Source organism: Apodemus sylvaticus, chromosome 10 (genome assembly GCF_947179515.1).
Source record: "Apodemus sylvaticus chromosome 10, mApoSyl1.1, whole genome shotgun sequence".
Classification (NCBI taxonomy): domain Eukaryota; kingdom Metazoa; phylum Chordata; class Mammalia; order Rodentia; family Muridae; genus Apodemus; species Apodemus sylvaticus.
Window position 1 is genome coordinate 49,196,376 of NC_067481.1, and position 25,290 is coordinate 49,221,665.

The window sequence follows — 25,290 nt, forward strand, 5'->3', positions numbered from 1 at the left end:
GACTGTCCCACAGGAGCTGTCGGGGCCCCATGCCCCATGCTCTCAGCTCTGGGTGAGGGAGAAAAAAAGGTGGAGTGAGTTGAGCTGATGTAACAATGTGTAAATTGGAGAGGTGGCCTCAGGTGACACCAGGATGCAGCATCATCTGATTGATCGCAAGGAAAAGTTATTTATTTCTGTTTTGACCTTGGGCCCAGATGTACTGATCTATCTCTAACACCTCCTCAAACAACACTGGCTAATTTCTCTGCTCCCTCATTTCTGATTTAATTTTTTAAAAAGTAAATTCTGAGACAGGTTCTCATTAAATTCCCCAAGCTGGTCTTGAACCTATGCCTCAGCCTTCGGAGACTCTGTTTATTTACGCCTGTGCCTCCAAACCCATTTTTACCCCATTGCTCCAATGCTCATGTGCTTATATGTGCATGTACACGTGTGAACGGAGGCTGGAGGATAACCAGGAGTGTCTTTCTTTCTCAAGCATCGTCCATCTGTTGTTTTTTATTTTAGATAGGTTCTTACTATATAGCTCTGGAGACCAGGCTGGCTTTGAAATCACAGAGACTCATTCGCTTCTCTGCTACCATGCCCTACAGTGTTTTTCTGTTAGCCTTTTGAGATAATATCTCTCACTGGAATCTGGAGACTGTTGGTTGGACCGAGCTATCTGGCTAGTAAGTGCGAGGGATCTCATCTCTGTCTCCCTAGCACTGGGATTACACATGCTTGTCACCTTGTAGGTCTTGGGGATCGAACTCAGGTCCTCATGCTTGTGTGATGCACACTTTACCAACTGAGCCATATCTCTGGTCCCTTTATTTCCCCTTTCAATAGAGAGCAGTCTGAGACTTAGGCAGGCCTTGGTCAGAAAATGCTGTTTAGTTTGCCACAATATAATAACATGGTTTAATTTTTAATATATTTATTATTTTAGTAGACCTAATTATTTAGAACAGTTTAAGATTTAGAGAAAAATTAAGTGCATATTGGCATTCTCTGCTTCCTGTAATCCAGCTTCCCTTGGGTCTTAGCTTACTGTAGTATGTTTGCTATAATTACTGAACTAGTACTGATGTATTATTATTATTATTATTATTATTATTATTATTATTATGTAAGATCTGTAGTTTATTCTGACTCTAGTTTTTCTGTCCCAAGATCTCACTCATATTCTGTCATCTTGTATTCTTAGGTACACACACACACACACACACACACACCATAGCATGTGATGTGGTGGTCAAAGAACAATTTGCAAGCCTTGTGTGGGTCCTAGGGTGTGAACTCAGGCGGTCAGACTTGGTGGCAAGCACCTGTACTCATTAAGCCGTATCACCTGCCCCAATTTGTAAGGTTAAGATGAAATCTGAAAACATTTAATTGAAAATTTAACTCTGTGTAGGAAAAATACTAAGTCAGTGAAATTCACAGGAAATGTGTGGACATTTTTGTATTGGGTATTTTTCTCATCACTGTAACAAAATACCTGTTAGAAGTCACTTAGGAGAGAGAGGAAGGACTTTTCTGAGGGCACAGTCCCTCATGGTGGGGGTCGTGGTGGCAGGGGCAGCTCAGTCTCTGGCAGCAGGAGCTTGTGGCGGTGCCTGGTCACGAGGAGCTAAGCTAGAAAACAGCTCAGAATCACAACTGGCCTCACCTCCAGAGGCCCACCCTAGTGGCTTCCGTTTAAAAGTTCCATAGTCTTCAAAATGTTGGCACAAGCTAGAGTCTGTCACTTAAACCGTAAGCGTGCGTGTGTGTGTGTGTGTGTGTGTGTGTGTATGTGTCTGTATCTGTATGTCTGTGTATCTGTGTATTTGTGTGTGTGATTGTGTGTGTATGTGTCTATATGTCTATGTATCTGTGTATGTGTGTGTGTAATTGTGTGTCTGTATGTGTCTGTGTGTGTGTATGTCTATGTATCTGTGTATGTGTGTGTGTGTAATTGTGTGTCTGTATGTGTCTGTGTGTCTGTATGTCTATGTATCTGTGTATGTGTGTGTGTAATTGTGTGTGTGTCTGTGCATGTGTCTGTATGTTTTTGTATCTGTGTATGTGTGTGATTATGTATGTGTGTGTGTGTGTGTGTGTGATGCCTAGAGGGATAGCTCAGTAGTTTAAAGCCTTTATTGCTCTTGCAGAGGACCAGGGTTTGGTTCCCAGCCTCTGCATATGGCTCAAGCCAGCTATAACTCCAGTTCTAGGGGATCTGAAGCCCTCTTTTGACTTCTGCAAGGTACCAGGCATGCATATGGTGCATATATATGTATATATATGCACAAAACACTCATACACATACAAAAAATCTTAAAAAACAAAACAAAACAAAAAACAAAAACCTGGGGAGGAAAGAGTTTCTTACACCTCACAGGTTCGAGTCTATCCTGTCTGGAAAGCAGAGCAGGGCTCAGGCCTGGAGCTGAAGCAGGGCCGTGGGAGAGTACAGCCCACTGGCTCGTGCCTCATGGCCTGCGCCTCACGGCTCGTACCTCACGGCTTGCTCAGCCTGCTCTCCTATACCATCCAGGACCACCTTCCCTGGGGTGACACCAACCAGAGTGGTCCAGGCCCCCCACATCAACCATGCATCAAGAAATGCCCTGCAGACTTGCCTACAGGCCGACCAGACGGGCAGAGGCAAGCTGACATTTCTCAGTTGAGGTTCCCTCTTCCCAGGTGACTAGAGTTTGTTTCAAATTGACAAAAAACCTGGCCAGCAAAGGCCTAACCTCTCATTTCCCCATTCTTGAGGGTCAGGAGGTCAGTGAATGCTCTGTGCAGGGACGTCCCGTGTGTGTTGTCTGGTTTACCCCCAACCCTGGGTTGTTTCAGTGCCTTCTTGTCTCCTCATACTGGGAAGAGACTCACGTTAGCCAGCTGGTTAGCATCTGCCTGGATAAGAAGCAGATTTGGCCTGCTACTTGTGACTGAGAAACAAATTAGTTTCCCCATTTCCTTCCTTCCCCTGTGCTGGGGACAGAACCCATGACCTCCAGCGTGCCAGACAAGCCCTCCTAATAACACTGCGATAGACCCTTAGTGTTCTAGTTTGCCAAAAAAATTTTTTTTTAAAAATACATCCCTACTTTCTAGAATCCAGAAGAAACATGCTATTTCTGAGTTAGCCTCGTAGTTTGTACCTGAAATCTCAACGCGTGGGAAATAGGGACAAGAAGAGGCTATGCTTTAAGCCGGTCAGGGCTGCATAGCAAAAACCCAGCCTCAAAAAGAAATAACACCGAAGAGAGTGACAGCAGGTGCCTGTGATCCCAGCTCTTTGGAAGTGGAGGTAGCAGGATCAGGAGTTCAAGGCCAGCTTCAGCTATGTAGCCAGTTGAGGCCAGTCTGGGCTGTGTGAGACCCTCTCTCATCAGGAAGATGAGTCAGGACGCACAAAGCCCTCCAGCCACCAGCTCACTCATGGGAAGTTTCTTTTTGTTCTGAGTTGTGGAGCAGCTGCTTGGCTGGACCCTTACTGGACCCCCTGTCCCCGGGTTCAGGGTGAGGGAGGCTCAGGATGTCTCAGGTCCTGATTCTTTATAAAAAGTGAAGGTTTTGCTTCCTCAGCATTGAGGAACTGGGCTCTCGTAATGGATGCGAGGTCGCACGAAGGTCACTGCTGGCCTTGCCTGGGCACTGTCTTTAGAATATTCTCCTGACGAAAAGTTGGATGGAGAGTTTGCAGGGAATTCTGGCACCAGCGCAGCTCCCTTCAACCTTGACAGGGACTTAATGTGTTCACAAGGAGAGTTTCAGGAAACGTTAGACCTTTTGTTATTTTTGTGTCTGGACCCATCCTCTGTGACCCAGGTGACTGGAGAGAAATTGTTATTGTTCTTAGTTTATTTTTATTTGAGACAAAGTCTCACTTTGTAGACCAGGGTGGCCTTGAACTCACAAAGATCTGTCTGCCTCTTTGTCTTTCTGTAGGGCTTCTACCAAATATATAGACTACGGACACTAGGAAGTAAGCTTACAAGTCCTACTGGCTCCCCCCGGACTGTGGTCACATATGCAGCAAGATACAAAGGACAAGATGTCTGGGCCTTGTGTAGAGCTCAGCAGAGTGAAGGGGGTGGCAGCTGGTGGCTTGTGTAGGTGCACAGTAGGCATGGATGATCTTTCTGGGTAGAGAATGTGACAGACACCTGTGGTCTAGGCTAGGTGTCAGGACCCCCGAACCTCCCCAATTCCTTTTCTTTTTGCTTGGGAGGACCTTCTCTAAGCAGAAAAGAGGATCAGAAAGAGAAGCCTCTGCCTGTATTTGCACCTTACCAATGTAGATGACTGTAAACTGAAGAATGGATTCCCCCTCCCCCGACTCCTTTTCCAAAAGGGAAACCTCAGAGCCTTTTATTTTTCTTCTGTCAGCAGTGGTTTGTTGTTTCACTGAAGGTACTCTTGAACTAGTCCTCCACTAGTTTGGGGGAGTATTTTAATTTTTTTTGTATAGTCCTTGAACCTGTCTGGTGATAGTGTGAAGTGGGTATTGTAGAGAATGGACGGGAGCTGAGAGCGTAGGTTTCCAAGTCAAAGGAGAGCAAGCCAGCATGTGCGGATTCTGAGGGCTTCTTCTGACGTGGGGAGGGTCAGTGAAGAAGCCACTTGAACCCCAAGGGAGAGAAAAGTGTTGCTAACAAAAAGAGAGCTTTGATTACAGCAGGAGTGACGCAGGTTAGACAGCCTGAGGAGCCCGAAGGGCCTGGGAAAACAAGCTTGGGAGAAAACCTCGCGCAAGGCGCAGCTGCTCAGAGTGGCTCTCCATTCAGCCTGCTCTGGCAAAGCACCACAGATGAGCTTCGCGCTGGCCTTTTAGGCTAAAAGGATTTAATGTCAGGGTGTGAAGGATCTATCAACACATCAGTGAGTTAGAGTCCAGAGTCTGTGGGGGAAGAAATGTGTGCTTTAGCCCTTTAGGAAGGGCTTTGATTCCATCCACGAATAAGGGACAATTTCCTCCAGGAAAGGTATATTCAGCCCCGACCTTCTTAGGGACCGGTTGGAAAAAGAGAGTAGTTCGGACCACTGGGAAATAAACTAGAATCCAACAGGGACTGAGTGGGTGTGGTGCCAGCCTGTGGATTTGATGGAGGAACCTGTGTCTAGCTGTAGGGTTTAGTCAAAGGTGGCTAGCAGTCCCACTGTGGTGGATGCCGGCTTGTACCATCTGCCCTGGACCCGTTTCTGTGAGCACTCTGTGTGCTCTGACTTAGGAGACACGGATCTCCACTAAAGCCTTCCCTAAAGCTCTGGAATGTTGCAAAGACATCCGCGGCAGGAGGAGGACAAATGGGAGGCAGAGCGGGGCGGGGTTGGTGGTGGCGCCAGAAGACAAAGGGTGTTTGCCTTTGGTTGCCCACGAGCGAGCGGAAGAGACAAGTACCTGATGCAGCACGAACTCGGGAAGCACTGGCAAGAGGCCTCTGTGTGCAGTCTCACCTAACGCTTTTGATATTTATTCATTCTTTTGGCGAGTGCTGGGCAAGTGCTGTGCCTCTAGCCACAGTCATGGGCCTGGTTTTTTGTTTGATTTGAAAAATTGATATGTAGTCTTTACATAAAAGTTGTGAACTAAAGGGGACAATGGAAGTCAATTCCTGAGATAACAACTCCTGGCCATTTCCCCCACTATGGGATATTTTTGTTTGTTTGGGCTTTTTGTTTGTTTGTTTGTTTTTGTTTTTGATTTATTTCCAGACAGGGTTTCTCTGTGTAGCCCTGGCTGTCCTGGAACTCACTCTGTAGACCAGACTGGCCTGAAACTCAGAAATCCACCTGCCTCTGCCTTCCAAGTGCTGGGATTAAAGGAGTGCACCTCCACCGCCCAGCTACCTAATTTTTTTTAACGGTGCATCTATTTTTCTTTCATGTGAATGTCTTGTATGTGTATCTGTACCATGTGCATGCACTGCCTTCAGAGACCAGAAGAGGGCATCAGATCCCCTGGACTGGAGTTATGGATAGTTGTGAGTCGCCATGTGAGGAACTGAACTCAAATCTCCTGGAACAGCAGTCAGTGCTCTTCTGAGTCTTCTGTTCTCGGTTCCTCTTTCCTTCTGTAGCTCGGTCTGGTGTCAATTCACAGTTCTTCTGCCTCAGCTTCCTGGGTGAACTCACAAATTCTGCTATATGCTATTTAATTTAAAAATCTCTCTCTCTCTCTCTCTCTCTCTCTCTCTCTCTCTCTCTCTCTCTCTCTCTCTCTCTCTCCCTCTCTCTCTCCTCTCTCTCTCCTCTCTTTCTCTGTGATGTAAGTCAGGTAGAGGCCAGAGGTCAATGTCTGCTGTCTTCTTCACTTACTTTCTACATTACTTGTGTTTGAAACAGAGTCTCCCAGTAAGCCCAGAGCTCGCTGATTGAGCTAGGCTCCCTGCCAGTGAGCTTCCAGGGACCCTGCCGCTACTCTCTGGGCTGTGGGCTCACACTGCTGTGCCCTGCTTTTTACACGGGTGCTGGGAATCCGAACTCAGATCCTCATGCTTGTGCGCAAGCACTTTACTCACTGGTCCATTTCCCCAGAATCATTCCGGCCTTTATATTTTGTTGCTCCTTGGATCCATTCTGCACATCTATGCTTCTTGTTATTCACGACTGCTCTCTCTCCAAGGAGTATGAACACATGAATTGTAATTCTATGTTTTGGTCAAACTGACACTTTGCCCTATTCTGATACAGAATAGTTTGATCCAAAGCTGCAACTAGTGGAAGTGTGGCGTTGTGGAGTCCACTCACAACAGATACATCCACAGCACAACCACTTCACCTAAGGCTCAGGGGGCAGGGCTTGGTACAGTTGTCAGAGTCAGAGGAACAAGAAGTGTTATTGTAGGGAGATGCTCCTAGAAAACTGTAAATTTACACCGGCATGACTGTCTAAACACACCTGAGGGCATGCCGGCAGACGTGCTGATATGTAGGGGAAAGCTCACGAGGCCTCAGCTCTACACAAAGGCCTACAGGCAAGGAAGGGACACTGAGAACAGGGGAGAGTGTCTTCCCCAGGGAAGAGAACACCAATTGTTTGTGTAATCCCAAATGGCCAGCCCTGAAAACATACAAACACACAAGCAACGCTATATGAACTGAGCAGATTGTATTCATACACACACACACACACACACCAGTAACAATAATTAATAAGAAGCCATGGATCTGAAATAGAGCAAAAGAACAGTGGTCCTTGGAAGGGTTTGGAGAGAGGTAAGGGAAAGGAGAAATGATCTAATCGCACCATCACAACCACCACCACCACCACCATCATCAATTTTTTAAGACAGAGTTTCTCTGTGTAGCCCTGGCTGTTCTGAACTTGCTCTGGAGACCAGGCTGGCCTTAAACTTAGAGATCCTCCTGCCTCTGCCCCCAGAGTGCTGGGATCAAAGGTGTGTACCACCATCACCTGGCTCTAATTATATTATAATCTCAAAAATAAAGTTATTAAAGACTCACAGCAATCCCAAACCAAAAAAACAAAAACAAAAACAAAAACAAAAAACCTCAAAAAAAAAAAAAAAACCAAACAAACAAAAAACCAAACCCTAACAACAGTGACCAACCAACAACCACAAACACCTTCCACAGTCAGACACCTCTGTTCTGATATGAATTTACACCTTGGATTGTTTTAAAATTTCTTATGAATGGAACCGTGAAGGGTGCTCATCTTTTGTACCTAGCCTGATAGCTTGGAACCCAAGCACTCACACCTATTGGGCTTTTGCTCCTTGGTGGTACTGAGAGACATTTCACTGGGTGAAATGTTTTCAGACTTGACTATTTGGAATAAAATTTGCTTTATGTAAGTCTTTATGAGACTCCTACCTCGATCACTGAATCCTTGTTGCAGACTTAGGATAGCATTGTGGCAATCTTTGTTCATAGGGGTGAAGAGCTAGAGGCACCAAATTCGTTCTTAGCCTGAGATACACAGCTACCAAAAAACGGGAGGTGGGTTTCTAATCCCAATTCAGATCTGTCTCTGTGTGTGGGTCTGTTGATTCTCACGCTGTAGTATCTTAAAAGTTATTTGGGGACCACTAAGTGTAGGCACAAATGGTCGCTCACCATAGAAGCTGATATGGATATGAATGATTTTGAATTGCCATGAAAGGGTTACACGAGACTGCCTTTGAAAAGGACAACACCACAAGACATTTAAAAGAAATGTGTAGCCAAGGTCATTACAGCAACAACAAGCAAGCAAACACAAAGTCACGTCGGTATAGTTCCTCATCTCCCAGACAGTCAAGCCCAGACTGTGACTGGGCATGTGAGATAGTATATAAATAATACATGTCTTAGAATCCACTCTGTTCCTTGTAGAGCCAGGCAGAGAAGGTTTTTTTGGAGAGTCTGCCGGTTCTTGTTGTTGCTAAGCAATGTTACTAATATTATGGAGAGACAGCCTCCCTGAGACTGGCCTCAGCCCTGGAGACTCTGTGATTGCAAGTGGCTTAACAGGTAGCAGCCACTGAGAGTTTTGTAACCAGTAAGATGGGGGCCGGGGTGGGGGGACCCTTGGGAGGAAAGGTAGCATTGTAGGCCACTTGGCCAAACAAGCTGGTTGTTTTCTGGAATGATCCCTGGGAAACCTCCTTGCTAAAAAAGCACTGCCTAATGCTCCTCAGACACTGGGTACTCCAAAGAATTTCATTCAAACGTTCCCAGTGTGGGGAACAATCAGTCACACAGCTTAGCAAAAGACTAAAAAATCCGCACGGGTGGGAGGGAGGAGGAGAGGGAGAGAATATGGATTTTAAGTATCTCGAGAAATGCGAGCAGTATTTTAAGCATTCCTCTCTTCCTCCTAAACACTCTTTTGATGCCCTGAATAGATATCTGGAAAGTTCTGATTGAAATCACACCTGAGTGCTTTCCCTAGTCTCTGAGCACCCAAGGGATGTGAAGGGCTGGGTGCCCAGCTGAAGCAGGCTCCGTGGGTTTCCTCCGTGTGGTTTCCTTCCCCGGGAGTTCGGAAATGCCACAAGCTTTCCTAGACCTGCTTCCAAAAATCTGAGCTGGCTTGGGGCGGGGCCTCTGCTGGGTTGGATGGTTTGCCTGCAGGACTGCTGGCTGCTTCAGGGGTGTGTGTTTCTAGGAGCACGAGGTTGGGCAGCGATTCCGAAGGCTCCTTTAGAGTCTCGCCTGTGGATGGCTTCCCGTAGCTGTCACTGTGGGTATGGGCCCTTTTAGGGATGTGCTTGCCAGCCCTGGGAGGAGCTGTTAGCTGTTGAGAGGAGAGTTGGTGTGCTGGCAAAGACTCTTCCTCTCTCTCATTTCAAAATGGAAACTGCTCTCCCACCTCGAATGACCTTCTCAGTCTTTCCCTCTTCCCACCCTCCGTCTGCCTTCCTGTCTCCCTCTCGCGCTTTCTTTTTCTCATCTGATAGTGTAGCTGTGTTGCCTCCCAGGAGGGGGCGCTGGTGTACCTGCCAAGAAGGAAGGCAGTCCGTTCATAGGGCACAGTTGTGAGGTCCCTGTCAAAGTGTGAGGTGCCAGAGGGAGGCTGAGGAGGGATTTCTCTAGGAATGTGTGTACATACATGCCAATGCCCTCAAAGTAGAAGGGTGTGGTGTTGTTGTACTATGCTGTCTGAGATATTTTTTAAAAGCTGGAATCCTTTTTCTTTCTTTCTTTCTTTCTTTCTTTCTTTCTTTCTTTCTTTCTTTCTTTCTTTCTTTCTTTCTTTCTTTCTTTCTATCTTTCTTTCTTTCTTCTATCTATCTATCACCTATCTATCTATCTATCTATCTATCATCTATCTATGTATGTATCTATGTATCTATCATCTATCTATCAATCATATATCTATTTATCATCTATCATCTATGAATCTATTTATCATCTATCTATCATCTATCAATCATCTGTCTATTTATCATCTATCTATCTATCTATCTATCTATCTATCTATCTATCATCTATCATCTATGTATGTATGTATGTATCTATCTATCTATCTATGTATCTATCATCTATCATACATGTGTGCTCTACCTGCATATACACCTGATTGCCAGAAGAGGGCATCAGATCCTAGTATAGATGGTTGTGAGCCACCAATGTGGTTGCTGGGAATTGAACTCAGTACCTCTGAAAGAGCAGCAGACAGGGCTCTTAAACGCTGAGCCATCTCTCCAGTCCCTGAGGTAATTTTTTTTAACTGTTGCTTTTCCTTAAAGGATTGATGATGCAGAGGTTAGCTGGAGACCAGTCCTGCAGAAAGGGATGGGCACTGCATCTGGAGACATCTGCCTGTACCCTGGCTTCAAAAGCTCCTGGTGCCCGAATCCTTCTTTCTTTGTTTTGCCTCCGAGCAGTGCCAGCCTAAGGTGGGAGTTGTCAGCTGGGGACTGTCTCTGAGACCAGGCGTACTGATTGCTTCCTGGCTTTCGTGAGAATACATTTCTGCAGCCAGTTTCCAGCCACAGAAAGCTCTTTTCCTCAGGAGTAGGCATGCGTGTCTGTGTGTCGGAACTCGTGGGCCCTGAGTGTGGCGGTGCAGCCGTCTGTCCTCTGTTCATCATTAACTTGCTTGCATTCCTCCTCTTAGGCCCCACCAGCCTTTGGGTTTTCCTTGCACTGGGAGTGGGGTGGGGGTAGGAGGGTGGGGAGGGGTGGTGGGGTGGTGGGTGGGGCTGCCCAGGGCTTTGTTTTTGAGGATGACCTGAGAATACCTTTCAGTCACTAATGTGAAAAATATCCCTTTTCCACTTCTCTTTCAAACTGTGATTTTTTTTTTCAAAGACCACGCCTTGGTTTGGTGCAAATGCCTAGCCGAAACTTCACACTCACCTGTTTTTCTGAACGAGTGAGATCAGTACGGAGGTTGGTTTAATAAGCCTGCTTGTGTCACCACCACACTGATACCAATTATTTCAACGGTGGTGAAAAAGGAAGTTCATGCAAGGACGACAAACGTAGAAGCAAATAATTGGCAGTCCGACATTAAGACTGGAGGCTGAGAGGTGGCGCAGGATGGCCGTGCCGGGACCCACTGTGTGGACCACACTGCGCGTACTTGTTGGACACGGCCATGGTGTGCAGTTAGCACTGGCCTGGTTGGATAACAGCAGCCCGAGGAGAGACTTTGTCTCTCTCACTTGTCTCTTGCACAGGATGGGAGTTACCGTGTTTAATTGACGCTGGTGGGGCAGTAAGCCTAGACGAGACCGGTGTGAGGGACTTCGCCATTGCTTTCCTTGCTCCTTTGTGTTTCCTGGGTTGGGTATGTGACTGCCATGGGTGATGGAGGAGTCACGTTGGTGACAGGCTTGGCATCGGGTGGAAGGAAATAAGGGCTCCAGTTCCAGCTACCAGGCCTGAAAGTTGCTGGCGTTTTGGAGCTGGTTTTTTTTTTTTTTTTTTTTTTTTTTTTTTTTTTTTTTGGCCACGTTGGGACTTTGGGGAAGCTGAGAGAGCCCAGAATCCCAAAACAAGAATGTATAATGGAGGCCGCATGTTGGAGAGATTTTGCACCTTCTTCTAATGCTTTTTGTACCTGCTGTGCACTTGACCTGAACTAACTCCCAGGCCGTGGGGGATGGGTGGGCACCGTTTACACTGCTCAGCAGCTGCAGGCGGACTTTCCATTCAGATTTTACCTTTCCCTGTGCGTGAATAAAATATACCCCATGCTGGGCCTCCCTCCCTGCCACGGAGCTGAAGCTGTCCATCAATTATCCAGGAGGTGCTAAGTGCTCCTAGGACTCCAGAGGCCCTGCACCCCGTTCCGAGGCTATTTCTGTTTCCCCTTTGAGAACACTCACTTCCCATTCTTTCCCCCAGGCAGATTCTGAAGTCACCCCTGGTGAAATCCTCGCAGCTGCCTGCCTAGCTGCCTAACCCACGGGTGGAGCCCGGGGCAGGGGGGTTGGTCACTCCAGTCCGGTTATAAATAGAAGTCCACGGCTGTATCTGTGATCCCCCACCACACGAGAGGCTCTCGAGGGCCCAGGGCCATTGCTAATGGATGCTTCCTAAATAGACCAGGTGCATTTTGGAATTATCTTGGGGCTGCTTCGCTCTGCCCCAGCTCTAGCGGTAGCTAGGAGCTGAGCCCACTGGAGCCCAGGGTCCCGGAGCTCATTCGCAGCCTCCTCGACTCTTGATACAGTCCTCTTCCCCGCCGCCCCCTGTATTTTCTGTTTGCTTGAACACTAGACTGTGTAAAAAACAAGGCAAATTGCTAAGGGACCTCTCAGCCCCACCAGGGCTGTTTCCAAAGATGGGCTAATTGGTTTGTTTTAATTCCTTTCACCCCCCACCCCTTCCATGCCCGATTCCTTTCCCCCAAGGGGGCAAGGCACTTAGTTACGCTTCAAGGGCTAAGGGGGCTGGGAGGCCCCGCGGCAAATGGAAGTGAAGAAGGAGGGGGACTGTAGAGTGAGGCCCCGGGCTGGTTCTGTTATGACTCAGGCCACCGTCTCTTCCTTAACTAAGATCTGAGGCGTTCTGTGTTTAAGTCTGAATGGAGCTCGCCTGTGCTGTGCCGGGTTCCTGAGGGTCCGAGGTTGTGGATGCGGGCTCAGGACCCGAGGCTCGCTAGCTAACCTGGTCCTTTAAGAAGAGGCAAGCCCCTTAAGAGGAAGTTTGATTATCAACCCCGTGTTTCCAAGGCCGGGAAAAGAAATGTTAATGGGAGCTGACCGCGGCTGATCCTTTCAGCATCGCTCACGGACAATCCTTTCGCGGACTCCAGGTGGTGAAAGGAGAGGTACCATCTTTCCTGATCGCCCTCAAGTACCCCCGCCCCATTCTTGACTGGTCTCGGGACCGCGTAAAGTGGGACCCGGGGTTGGAGGCCTTGGCGGGGACCACTCGAAAAGGTGGTTTATCTGGGACGGAGGGAAGGAGGGTGGTGATGGACGCGCGTTTCTGCACTGAGTGTTTTTCTCCTCTGCTATAAAGCCAGTGACAGCATCGGAGAAGTATCCTGGCGGGCTGGCATGAGAGCTTGTCAGCCTGGGAGGGAGCCCAAGACAGTCAGCGGGGTCCGGGGCCCTGGGTCCGGGCGCGGAAGACAGGGATCCAGACACCGGGCACAGGGGAGAAAAGGCCGGGGCCGGCGCTCTCAGGACAGAGTGCGAATCCGGGCGTCGAGCCCTGCAGCGCCCGGCGCGATCTAGTCGCTTTCTTTAGTTCGCTATCCGATACCTTGCTCTTCCCTGGTTCAGACGCCTGAGCTTACTAAGGTCGAGCTGCCTGCGCTCCCTTGGGTCCGGTCCGCTGCTCTCCAGAGTTCTATGACCGAGTTCCCTAAGGTTGCTTCACAGGTCGGGTCGCCTGCTCTCCCTAGGGTCTCAGCTTGCTGGGGGAGTCAGCAGCCCCAGCGCGGGAGGCGGGGCCGGGCCGGGGCGGGGCCGGGGCGGGCGGTGCGTCGGAGCGGGAGGCCGGGAGCCGCTGGCCCGCTGCGCCCGGAGCGAGTCTCGGAAATGCCCGCGCTGGGGGAGCGGACACCGGCCGCCCCGTGGGCCCCAGGGAGAAGCTGAAGGTCGTCGGGAAGTGAGCGCCCAGTCACCTGACCCTCGGGCGCACCTAGGCGGGGCGGGGCCCATGCAAGGCGGGCAGCAGCGGCCGAGGCGCGGGCAGCGCAGAGCGCGCGGAGCTGGGGCGGCGGGGACGCGCGGCGGGCGAGGGCGCGGCTGGGCACCGCCGGCGGCCTCGCCATGTCCCAGCCGGCAGGGAGGATGCATTGCCGAAAGGCGGGGATCCGAGCCGCCGTGGTGCTCATTGGACTCCTGCACAAATCTCGAAAACAGAATAAAGAGAAAAGGTAAAACTGGCTGCGCCCTATCCCCTGTCCTCGCTCGCGGTGAATTCCAGTTGTCTTTAGGGTGGACTTTTTCCTTTTGGCTCCTTGTTGGATAGGAAAAAAGGCTTGCTGGCTCTGACGGGACACTGGCGGAGTCGGAGGGCTCCCAGACCTGACCGTTACGGATCCCGATACCCATCCCGAAGCCTGCAGAGCGGAGAGACTTGAGCTACTGTCCCTGCCTCAGCCCAAGCTTCTCTGTAACTTGGTTGAGCTCGCGAGCTGTTTTCCTGGCTCCGCGTGCTCTGTGCTTGGGTGCCGGCAGGCCGGCAGGCAAGGACCAAGTTTGGAGGTGGCTCAGCCCCCGCCTCCCCACTGTATCTGTTTTTGGGTATTCCCCTCTTTGACTCTTTCCTGGCGATTGCTCGCTCTTCAGTGTGCTACTGGGCGTTGAAGATTGTTTTGTAGTCTATTTCAGGGACACCTTGGACATCTGCGTCGGGGAGGGGGGGGGACAACGGGGAGGGGGAGGGGGGACGTGTGGAGTTGATGGTGGTGGTGAGGATGCAGGGAGTGGAGTCTGAGGCAGCTGCCTGGGTGGGCTCCAGCCTCCAGATGCAGACTTGACAACCGTTAGACCCCAGGTCACTGCTCACATAGGTTATGACTGTAACCTACCATTTCTGCTAGGGTCCTAGCTGCTGAGGATATCGAAATCCACTGCCTGACTTACAGGAGTCCTGCTTGAGAAGTTTTGGGGTGGGTACTGTTGTACCCCTTCATAGACCCCCAAGGGCATCATAGTCACAGACACCTGGGTGGTGACTGTGTCTGAGGGTGCTAGGCAGCGAAGAAGAGGGCTTTTAAGAATATGGTCTAGGTCATGTCTAGTCCCTCTTGTTCCCATTTTCCCAAAATGTGGATTAATGAGATCTTTCCCACAGCATAGGATGAGATGCCAGGGAAATGATTAAGGTGGTTGAGTATGAAATAACATTGAGTCACTTGGTAAGAAAGTTCTTTCCAGTTCTCTACACATCCTCATGATTCCTTCAAAGGAAAAGCTTCTGCATGGTGGCAGACTGGCCTCAACACCTTTAAAACTCCTGTTTGTGTTCCTTTTGTAACCCAGGGCTGGCTCAGGCTCTCTAAGTGGGAGAGAGGATCTGTCCAGAGGGGAGATGATTTTGTCTTGAGGAGTCCTCCCTAGTTAGCATTAGTGGAACTCATTTTTCCATTCGTGGCAATAATCAAGGCATTACTTAATGATGGGCAGCCCCCAGAATGCATCTGTTCAATCGAAACAGTTGTAATAAAAATCTAAGTGTTGAGGCTGGAGGGAGGGCTCAGTGGTTAAAAGCACTTCCTGTTCTTTCTGAGAACCCTAGTTCAGTTCCCAGCACCCATGTGTGGGGAAGGAGGGATGGGGGCTGTCTCACAGATGCCTAGAAGTCCAGCTCCCAGGGATATGAAAACTTCTGGTCTCTCAGGGTCTTCACAGAGCAGCCCCCCCCCAACAAAGACGCATGTGTGAAAATAAAATAGAACCTTTAAAGAAAACCACAAGTGGCACATAATGTGTCAGTGATCCTTTAGGTGGCCTGAGGGTGTCTGATGTTGAGAACACCGGTGTCCAGTAGAAAGGCTGCCAGGAGAACCAGGAGTCCAGGGCTCTGGGTTTAGAACCGTTTGCCCTTGGGCCTGGATTCCTTTCCCCTTCCTACATACTCTGTATAGGAGGCAGCGATGGGCCAACTCCCTGGTTCTAGAGGGGTGGATGAGTGGTTAGTCTCAGGTCCTACTTGTGTTCCATAAAAATGCAAATTTAGCTGGGCTTGATGGCCAAGGCCTGTGTGAACCCACCTTACTCAGGAGGCTGAGGCTGGAGGATCACAACTTTAAGGCCTATCTGGGCTTCAGAGTGAATTCAGGACAACTTTGGGGGAACTTGGTAAACCTTTGTCTCAAAAAAATGAGGGAGGATTCGGAACACGCTCCTAATATAAGTAGAGCCATAGGCGCCATCCTGAGGACGAAGGCAGACGCATCCAACCGGCTCCTGACCAAAGACAGAATGTGTGGTGGGGTAGGCAGCCCCTGTACGACGAAGAACTTTGAGCCTTGACTCACATATTGACTACGAGGCAATGGTATAGGTTTCAATTCTTTGGGCTTCACATTCTGAATGCACACCAAGGGCTTGCTTAGGTCCAAGGGCTATAATGTGATGAAGATGTAGTGGAAAAGTCTCCGGTGCTCTTGAGGATGAAGGAGGTGTGGTGTGAATGACTCCCATCTCTTACTGGCCCTGTGCCCTTGATGACTAAGGAGAGATGTGTCTGGTGGTAACAACCTTGCCAGTAGTGGTCAAGGCCTATCATGTACAGGCAAAGGAGGCGGAGAGATAGGCATAAGTTGGGGGTATACAATGAGGTAGCAGTTGAGGGGGGCTTCTGGGGAGAGGTCTGCTGGGGTAAGGATGCCTCATGGTGATCTGCCCTTCCTGGATGCTATTCACTGCCAGCTAGGCAGACAGTAGTAGTCTACCTTCACCCTTAGCTTCTTCTGGCGCTTCTGTTGTTATAACGCCGATGCCTCTAGCCACGCACTCGCCCTCCTCACAGAAAGGATTGGCTTTATCTTAGTGTGAAGTGGTTTTGCTTTCTTCCCTTGCTTTATTCTGGAGTTTTTGAGTCTTTAAGTGTCAGTGTGGTGCACACAATTGACCCTGGCTCTGTGGGCGCCTACTGGCCACGGGGAGTCTAGGCGCAGGTGACAGCTGGCAGCTCTGTCTAAGCCTTCCCCAAACTGCATGCTGGGTGTTAAATGTGCAGAGTTCTTCCTTCCATTTCCTCTCATCATGGGGTCAGCTCAGACTCAGGCCCCTCCCCATCCTCCCGGAAGGCTTGATCCATCCATCGATCTTCCCAGCACCTAATTGACAGGCATATGCAGAGAAGACTCTGGGCTCTTTGCCTCAGGGCTGAAATGGTCACGTGTAGCTGGAACTGATGTTCTAGTGGTCCTTGCCATCTCTTTTCTGTGCTGCTTGGAGATATTATACACTAAAGCGCTAATGGACACGCCAGGGAAAATGGTCTTGGGACAGGTGTCTTATGGGCCAGAGGTCAGGAGATTCTTCCAGGGTCTCTTGGTAGGTCCTAAGGAGATGTGCTCAAAGCTCCAACCTCAGTTTACCCATTTTGGAAATGTGCATGGGTTCATCAGTCTTAAAAATTATCATACTTACTTATTGTGTGTATGTGTGTGCGTGTGCCACAGAGAAGATAGAGTTCAGAGGACAGCTTGCTGGGGTCAGTTCTCTCCTTCCACCATGCGGGCTTTGGGGATTGAACTCTGGCCCTCGAACTTGCTGACAGAGGCATTTGTCCTCTGAGATACCTCACCAGCCTGGCTCATCAGTCTTAGCAGACCTCTTCCAGAGTTTGGAACAGCCTGGAGGTTCTGCCTCTTTTTGGCTGTCTGCAAGGTTTCCATCATAGGGGAGCTGGCCAAACCAGTGCTGTGTTTGAGGGGGGCTTGGATCTGACATCTTCTCTGATACTATAGCTTGAAATCACAGTATAAGGAATTCCTTTAACATGGGTCCATGGAGATGAGCCTGCTTTCTTTAACACCAGGTAGATGGGGTTGAAGCCCAGAGCACCTTTTTGTAGGATATGGCCTTGTCCACACAGGCCTGCAACTCCAGTTACTCAGGAAGCTGAGGCAGAAGAATCAAAAGTTCAAAACCTGCCTGGGCTATAGAGTGAGTTCAAGACCAGCGTGGACAATGTAGGTAGGCCAAGTGAACTGAGTTCTGAAGACGCAGTTCAGTGGTGGACCACTTGCTTAGCGTGTGTGTGAGTGTGGGGGACACACAGACCCCAGGCTGGGAATTAAACTCACATCCTCTCCCTGTGCTGTGAACCACTGGGCCATCATCCCAGCCCAACAGTGTAATTCTACAATCTATCTAGTCAATACTCATTTCTCCATTGTCACAAGAGGTTTTCTGAGTCAAGATTCAGACAGTCAGGTGAGATGGGTGTACTTCTCAATCTACACATTTTTCAAACCCTTTTTATTTTTATTACAATTTATTTATTGAAGGAATGAGCCTTCTCTGCCTCCTTTGTCTTCCCAACCCCAGGGGCTTGCTCACACTAAGCAGGTGTTTTACCATAGAACCATAACCTTAGCTTGGATTGTTAGCTTGTGACATTTCCCACAGTGGGGGCTTTGTGGTCATTGATCCTGGTGTTGTTTACTGAGCTCTCCCACCTGACATGTTATCTGTGAGTTATCATATAGGTTTAGACTACAGGCTCTGTCAGGGGTCAGCTTGGTGAACCCTGAGGCGCTTGCCTGACTGAACTGCTGGAGGTATCTGCTATCTATTTTGGTGAGCTGGCAGCTATGGGTTCCTGAGCTTTGGACCTGGTGTTCAGGAGGAGACTTGATTTGGGGACAGCCTTGTGAGGATCTGGCTGATGTAAAGTCTGAGCTTGTGAGGTGTCCAGGAGCCCAGGCCTCCCAGCCCCTGTGTTCCAGAGCTGGAAGAATCACAGGGCAAGAACCCATCTACTTCCCAGCCCTGAAGACATGGGGGCTTGTTCTTGTCTTGGGAGGTGGCTGGGGCTTCTGTTTCTGGAGGGTCAGTCTCCTGCCTTCTCACATCTGGTGTTTGGATGCTACCTGCTTGGTTACCTGTCCTTGTTTCAAAGAACAAAGATCCCCTTTTAACCAATTTTCCATGCTTAATTTCTCTGAGCATTTGAGAGTCAGACCCTTGGAGTCTAATGGACACAGCACAAGGCATAAATGAATTGATTTGATTTCTCTTGAGCTACTGTTTAGCTTTGAGACAGTCTTGCTCTGTAGCCCAGGGTGGTTTGAACTCTCAATCCTCCTGCCTCAGGCTCTTGAATATTGAGATTAGGTGTGTGCACCACCACCACAGGCTTGGGAGCAATTAGTTTACTGTCTCATTTTGTGTCCTTGCTTCTAGCTCTTATCTGGGAGTTTGAAAGAGTCACATAAAATCAAGCCTTTTACCCATAAGGAAAAGTCCTGTGCACCCTTGGTTCTCCACTGTATCTCAGAGCAAAGCCAACAGCAGCCTTACCGCCTCCCACCATGCCCCATGATCCTTTTTCTGCTGCAGAGTCCTTCCTTCTGTCCCTGGAACTTAACCAGCATGTTCCTGCCCCAGGCCCTTTGCACCTGCTGTTTGTGACTTAATTGACTGTTACTTTTTCCACTGGACTCCTACACCATCTCTCCTCCCCCCTGCCACCCCCAAAGGCCCCATGGCCAGGTAGCCTAAGACTTCACTTCAGTTGCCCTTGCTTTGCTAGGATATACTTATTTTGTCCTGCTTATGTGAACTGATGCCTGGTTCCTGTAGTAAAAGTTGTATTGGAGATTACTTTCTTTAGGATATGAATGGAGAGCAGCAACTTTGCCAATGTCACAGCTGAGTCTTCATTGTCTAGAACAGGAGATGGTCAGTGGGATACTTTTGAATGGGTGGAGGGATGCTTAAGAGGCAACTGTCTCTTAAGTGCAACACCGTTCTGAGGCAGGTTTCAAGGTGCCCTTTTCTCATCTGAGGCCATTCCTTGAGGTCTCAGGGACAAAGGCAGAGAATGGCTACTGTCTTCCCAAAATTCTTCCGATCCCTTTCCTGTCTGCGCATGATGTTGGGACCAGGATCAACCCTGACTGTTCCTAGGCTGGGCAGGGCACTTGGGCTGTCCTTGGCCCTGGATTCTGAGAGCTCCCATCCCTGAGCTGCTTCACTAGAGGCAAAGGCAGATTCTCTTCATTATGGCCAGTGGGCATCTGAGTTAGTGAACAATTGCTATTAGCTAATACATCTCTCTCTAAACACAGTTTTATCTCTTTGGAGTCTGCATGGCTCACAGATGGCTTCCTACCATGGTGTTGCCAAATAGAGGCCTTGCCAGGCCTGCTGGGTTCAACCATCGAAAGCCACGTCTGTGCACACCAGGGCTGCCCAAGGGCCCAGGAAGAGCCTAAGTCATTTTCAGAGGAGGCCTCCCTCCAACTGCAGCCCCGCCCCCTGCCAGCCGAGGTTCTTGCCTACCCAATCCATAAAAAGCAATTGAGTTAGGCAAGATGTTTTCAGGTGGACAAGTGCTTTTTTATTTTAATAGCTATTTTGAAAAATGAATTCTGGCAAGCTATGCTGGTTTTCCATGCGTGGAAGTTATATAACGTTTTAAAAAAGCAAACTTGTTTAAGTCAAAAATTGCAAGTCAATTTAAAGAAAAGTGTTAGGAAAGTCATTGTCAGGTGGTATTGGGATTTGGGGAAAGTCAGGAAGGTGGTGTGAAAGTGTCTGAGATTTGGGGAGTTTTTTTGCAGACTAAGATGGACCACAAAACACCAGTGTCCCAGGAGTGCTGGGGGTGGATGGTGCTTGTAACAAACCAATAGATCATGATTCTATTATTTATTTCTCCATGTATATCTTTGTGTGTATGTGTGTGCTCTTCACGCGCATGCCATGGTGTTCATGGAAAGGTCAGAGGGCAGCTCTGTGGGAGCTGGTTCAGTCCTTCCACCTTGGGACGTCTCAGTATACAAGGAACGTCATCTCTCTTGGTGACACACACCTTCCCCTGACTAACCTTTTCTCTGCCCCCCCCCCCCATTTTCATTTTAAAAAATTATTTATTTTATGTGTATAGTGTGTACACATGTGTGTATATGTGTGTGTTTGTGCACACCCTTGCATGCGTGGGCCTAAAGCCAGTGATACTTGCTGTCTTCAGTGCTTTCTCCTTTACGGAGACAGGTCTCTTGTGGAGCCAAGTCGCTCACCAACTGCTGCCAGGCTAGCTCACCATCTTGGCTGGGAAGTCCCAAGTCCTTGCTTCCCAAGTGTTGGGGTTGCGATGCTGGGGCAGCTCAGCTTTAACATGGGTCCTGGGGATTTGAACCCTGGGCCTCCTGCTTGCAGGGCAAGGGCTTTATCCACTGAGCCACCGTCACCAGCCCTGAACTTTGTAGTTCTCTATTCGTTAGTCCTGAGCTAAGGGCTTACGTACACATCTTTATGAATTCTGCTACTTTTTTTCTTTTCTATTTTACTTTGCAGTGGGACTGATGGGGACTAAACCCAGTGCCCCCAACTGAGTTATAGGCAGGCAGGCTATAATTCAACCCCTTAGCTCTGCTATTTATTTGCGATTTCCTCTGTTCTTGAGGAACCGAGACTCAGAGGCCAAGAACAGTGATAAGCGCAGTTTGAAGTGGAGCGCCAGGAACTGTAACCCGTCTGAGGGGCTGTGCGGTATCTTGTGTTGTCATTTGCTTTGAGAACGGGGTCTAGCTGAATAGCCTGGAAACCGCGATCTGGCGTCTTCAGCGCCCCCAGTCCTGGGACTACAATGGTCCATTCCCACAGTCTGTGTGGCTGTGCTCCTGACCCAACCATGTTCGTCAGTTTTGTTGTTGTTGTGCCTGAGAGAAACAGCATAAACGAGGAAAGGTGTATTTTCATTCCCAATTTCAGATGTGAGCCGGTGGTCAGCCACCAGCATGGTTATGGGCCTGTGAATGGGCGGAGCATCCTGGCTGAGAAGGTGGGGTGGGGAGGGGGTGTGGAGGCAGGAGTGAAGTTCATCACATCTCAGCAGTGGGAAGCAGACAGATGAAGAGGAAGGGTCCAGGGACAAGGTACCTTTCCAAAGGCAGGCCTTCAGTTGACTACAGCCTCTCACTTCGCCCCACCCCCGGGTCTATTTTGCTACCAATAGGTCAGCGACTGACCCATCCATGACGTCAGAGTTCTCTTGTTCCGGTAACTCCTCAGGAGCCCATCAGTTGGCCATCAAACCCTTAATAAACACACATGCCTGAACATCCGGAACGTTTAAAAAGATTTACTTATTTTTACATTATGTATGTGTATGTTTTGCAGACATGTATGTATGTGTGTAACACGTGTGCCGGGTGCCTGTGGAGGTCAGGAGAGGGTGTCAGGTCTCCTGGAACTGGAGTTATGGGTGGTTGTGAGCCACCTTGTGGGTGCTGAGCCATCTCTCTAGCCCCTAGGGGGATTTGAAGATTCAAACCATAGCCGAGGGTTCATTCAGATCCTAGGGTAAGGGTCTTTGCAGTGCCTGGCTGGATATAAGCTCTCTATGCGTGCCGAGGCTTCTGTTACTAATGTATGGAAGTGTTGTATACATGATAAGGGTGCACGTCTTAAGGAGAGTGGGCTAGGAGCTCTGTATACACATTGATCTGTGTAGACACCACCCAGATGAAACAGACAGATTTTTTTTTCTTCTCTCTAAAAGCATGGTCTTTCTCTGTAGCTCAGGCTTACTTGGAACTTGCCGTATAGCTCCAGGCTAGCCTGACCTCATGGTCCTTCTATCCTTGTCCCCCTAGGACAGGAATTATAGTTGTGTGCCACTGTGCTCAGCTCAACATTGGGGTGTGTAAGTGGGAGCCCTGGGTCCTCTTCTCTCAAGAGGATGGTGTCAGGGAACAAAGACTGGCTTCTAGGGCCCAGTGAACTTGGTTTGACCTTCTCTCCTTCCAGACACAGTCAGTGAGAACCCGGAGCCAACGCTGGGATTATTCACTGCCCTTGGAGCAAGGGTGCTGTAAAAAAATGTCACTTGCTTTTAAGCTTATCAGCTGTGAACACACTGCTTTATGAAGGCCGGTGCCTTAGCCAAGTCCTGCCTGGAGCCCTCCAGGAGCTGGGTGCCTCTCGGAGACACACTGACCTCGTGAGTGCCCTGAGATAGCTGGTTCTGCAGAGCCTTGGGGTTAGCCTACTTCTCTGTAGGAGGAAGGGTCAGACCTTTTGGTGAGAGTCTCCCTCCTGTGTCTCTTTTCCCTCCTTTGCCTTGTTCTGTTTCTTTACTGTAAAGGTTGTTACTAACCATACAGAGTGCTGTAAGGTAGACTCAGGCAGGACAGGTGATGGCTCCCGAGGTCACAGTGAGTGTGGATGGAGACTCATTCTGGGTATGCACTGTGCTGAGGGCATGCATGGTGTCTCACTTTGGCTATGCACTGGGTGAGGAACATGCCTGTAGCACCATCCTGGGCATGCACTGGACAGGGAGGGGACATGCATGGAGCCTCGTTCTGGGCATGCTGTAGTCTGGGAGTCCAGATGGAATCTACTCTGGCCTTACTCTGGGATGGTGCCTGGGTCTCACTTAATTTTATTTCCTGTAATGTCGATTATTTTCATTCAGTCTGCTTTTCATAGTGTCTCCTGTCACCCAGCTCATGTAGCAGCTCTGGGACAGTCTGATGCTTCCTCCATCTCTTTCTCCCTCCTTCTCAGCATGTGGACCCTGGTCAGCGTACTCAGCTGGCTCTGCTTGCTTTTCGGTACTCAGGAAGGGGATTGCAGGGAGGGTGACGAGGCTGGGAACAAAACTCCAAACATAAAACCCTTGGCACCTGAGCACACTCCACACACTCACACACACACACACACATACACACACACACACACACACACATACACACACACACACACACACACACACACACGCGCGCGCGCGCGCGCTCGCGCACTCATGTACACATACATGCCGGTGCATACACACTCATGCACACACACATACTGTTGCACACACTCTCATGCACGCACACACACACTCATGCACACACACACTCATGTACACATACATGCCGGTGCACACACACTCATGCACACACACATACTGTTGCACACACTCTTATGCACACACACACACACACACTCATGTACACATACATGCCGGTGCACACACACTCATGCACACACACATACTGTTGCACACACTCTCATGCACACACACACACACACTCATGCACACACACATACTGCTGCACAAGCACATGCTGGTGTACACACACACCTATGCACACATACATATTGGTGTACACACACTCTTCATGCACACACACACACTCGTGTACACACATATACTGGTGCACACACACTCATGCACATATATACACACACATACACACACACACTCATGCATGCACAAATATGGGAAGGACAGGACAGGTGTCTGGAGCAGCCAGGCTTCTTCTGAATCCTTGGTCTAAGCTGCGAGGTGAAGGAGCATCAAGTTGGGGAAGGGTGTGCCATATTAAGTCCCAGAAAAGCTAAAGGGCATCCTGGCTGCCTGGCAGCTGTCCTCACCAATTAGACAGGAACTGCAGGGCCTGGCTGCAGCCACGGTTACCCACATGCTCTGTATTTTAATAGGACATATATTTTAATAAGATATTTATAAAAGCAGAAACTATAAAGGTAATGGAAACATGCTATTTGGAAAATAGACCTGAGCGTGTTCTGGGAAAGGCTTGTGAGTGTGACGTCAACAAAGGCAAACCCAGGTAGCTGAGAAGGTCTCCCAAAGGTGCAGCCTTGTGGAGGCTGGACACAGGCTATGGGGGAAGCGATTGGAACAGAGGCACCTGCGTCCACATCACTGTCCCTCTGTACCACACCTCACTTCTGGAAAGTGCCTTTAGTCTGCACTGTACCACTGGACCTGTTTCTGCTCTTAAATGCAAATGCTAGTTGCAGCCCATTGTGGAAGTGGGTATGTTCTAAATTCCCAACTCCTGCGTTCTCTTCTATTGGTATTTATGGAGTGCAGGTGTGTGCTAGGGACCATGTCACAGGGTCATGGGGACAAGACCCTCCTTCTGTCTCAAGCAAGAGAAACCTGTTATACAAGGGGGAACCCAAGGCAAAAAAGTGTGGGTTCTGAAGTGGTATTTGGGAGGTCAGAAGTTAGGAGTAACCCCCATGAAAGACATCATGCAGTTGTTGGCTAGATGGCCCATGACTGGACAGGGGTTTCATCAGAACCACTTTCTAGCTAGTGATCACCAACAAAGGACAGGCACGGGTCACCTTGAGCTGGGTTGACTGTAGTATGGATTTCACCTGGGTAGTGGTGGAAATGAGGTTGTTGGGGTGGCCTGAGGGCATGCCGAGGCTGGTTTTGAATGTCAGGTAAAGAAGGCCAGGTTAGGCAGTGGACGGCTTCCCTGCTCCGCCTCCCTCAGCCTTCAGGCAGTGTAGCAGCCCAGAGTGGGCTCAGCAGTGTGGCCCCTAAGACTCCGTTCTGTACTGTGTGTCCCACTGCAGTTCCATCAAGCAGGCGCCAGATACTCTGTGCCTTAGAGTAATCGCAGGGGTTCACCCTAGGTAACTCTGCTTCCGATTGTTCTTATTTGTTTGGATTTTTGGGATAGGGTCACACTCCTTAGTCTGACCTCAGACTTGAACAATCCTGCTTTAGATCCCTAATGCTAGGAGCATAGATACGAGCCATACCCGATTCTGATCGGTAATTTATCTGAAGCAATCAGCAGTAATGGGGCTGGAGAGATGACTCGGGGGCTAAGAGCTCTTGCTACTGTTGCCGAGCACCTGGGTTTGGTTCCCAGCATCCACATGGTACCTCACAACTGTCTGTGACTCCAGTTGCAGAGGATCCAACACCCTCTCTGGCTCCTTGGGC

The 25,290-nt window shown here is 49.2% G+C and overlaps 1 protein-coding gene across 9 annotated transcripts in view; it reads left to right on the forward strand.

Annotated features, from left to right (window-relative positions):
* Rap1gap2 (RAP1 GTPase activating protein 2) overlaps nt 1–25,290 on the forward strand; it is a 194,402-nt gene that overhangs the window by 41,709 nt on the left and 127,403 nt on the right. For 2 of the 9 annotated variants that reach the window (XM_052194008.1, XM_052194009.1), the window contains exon 1: nt 13,379–13,774. The exons of 4 other annotated variants lie outside the window; for them this stretch is intronic. In XM_052194008.1, the coding sequence (XP_052049968.1) occupies nt 13,668–13,774 (107 nt within the window). In that variant the 5' untranslated portion in view covers nt 13,379–13,667. Of the gene's footprint in view, nt 1–11,971; nt 11,992–12,457; nt 12,716–13,378; nt 13,775–25,290 lie in introns of those variants that run through there. 3 more of the 9 variants (XM_052194013.1, XM_052194011.1, XM_052194012.1) reach the window with 3 other exon arrangements.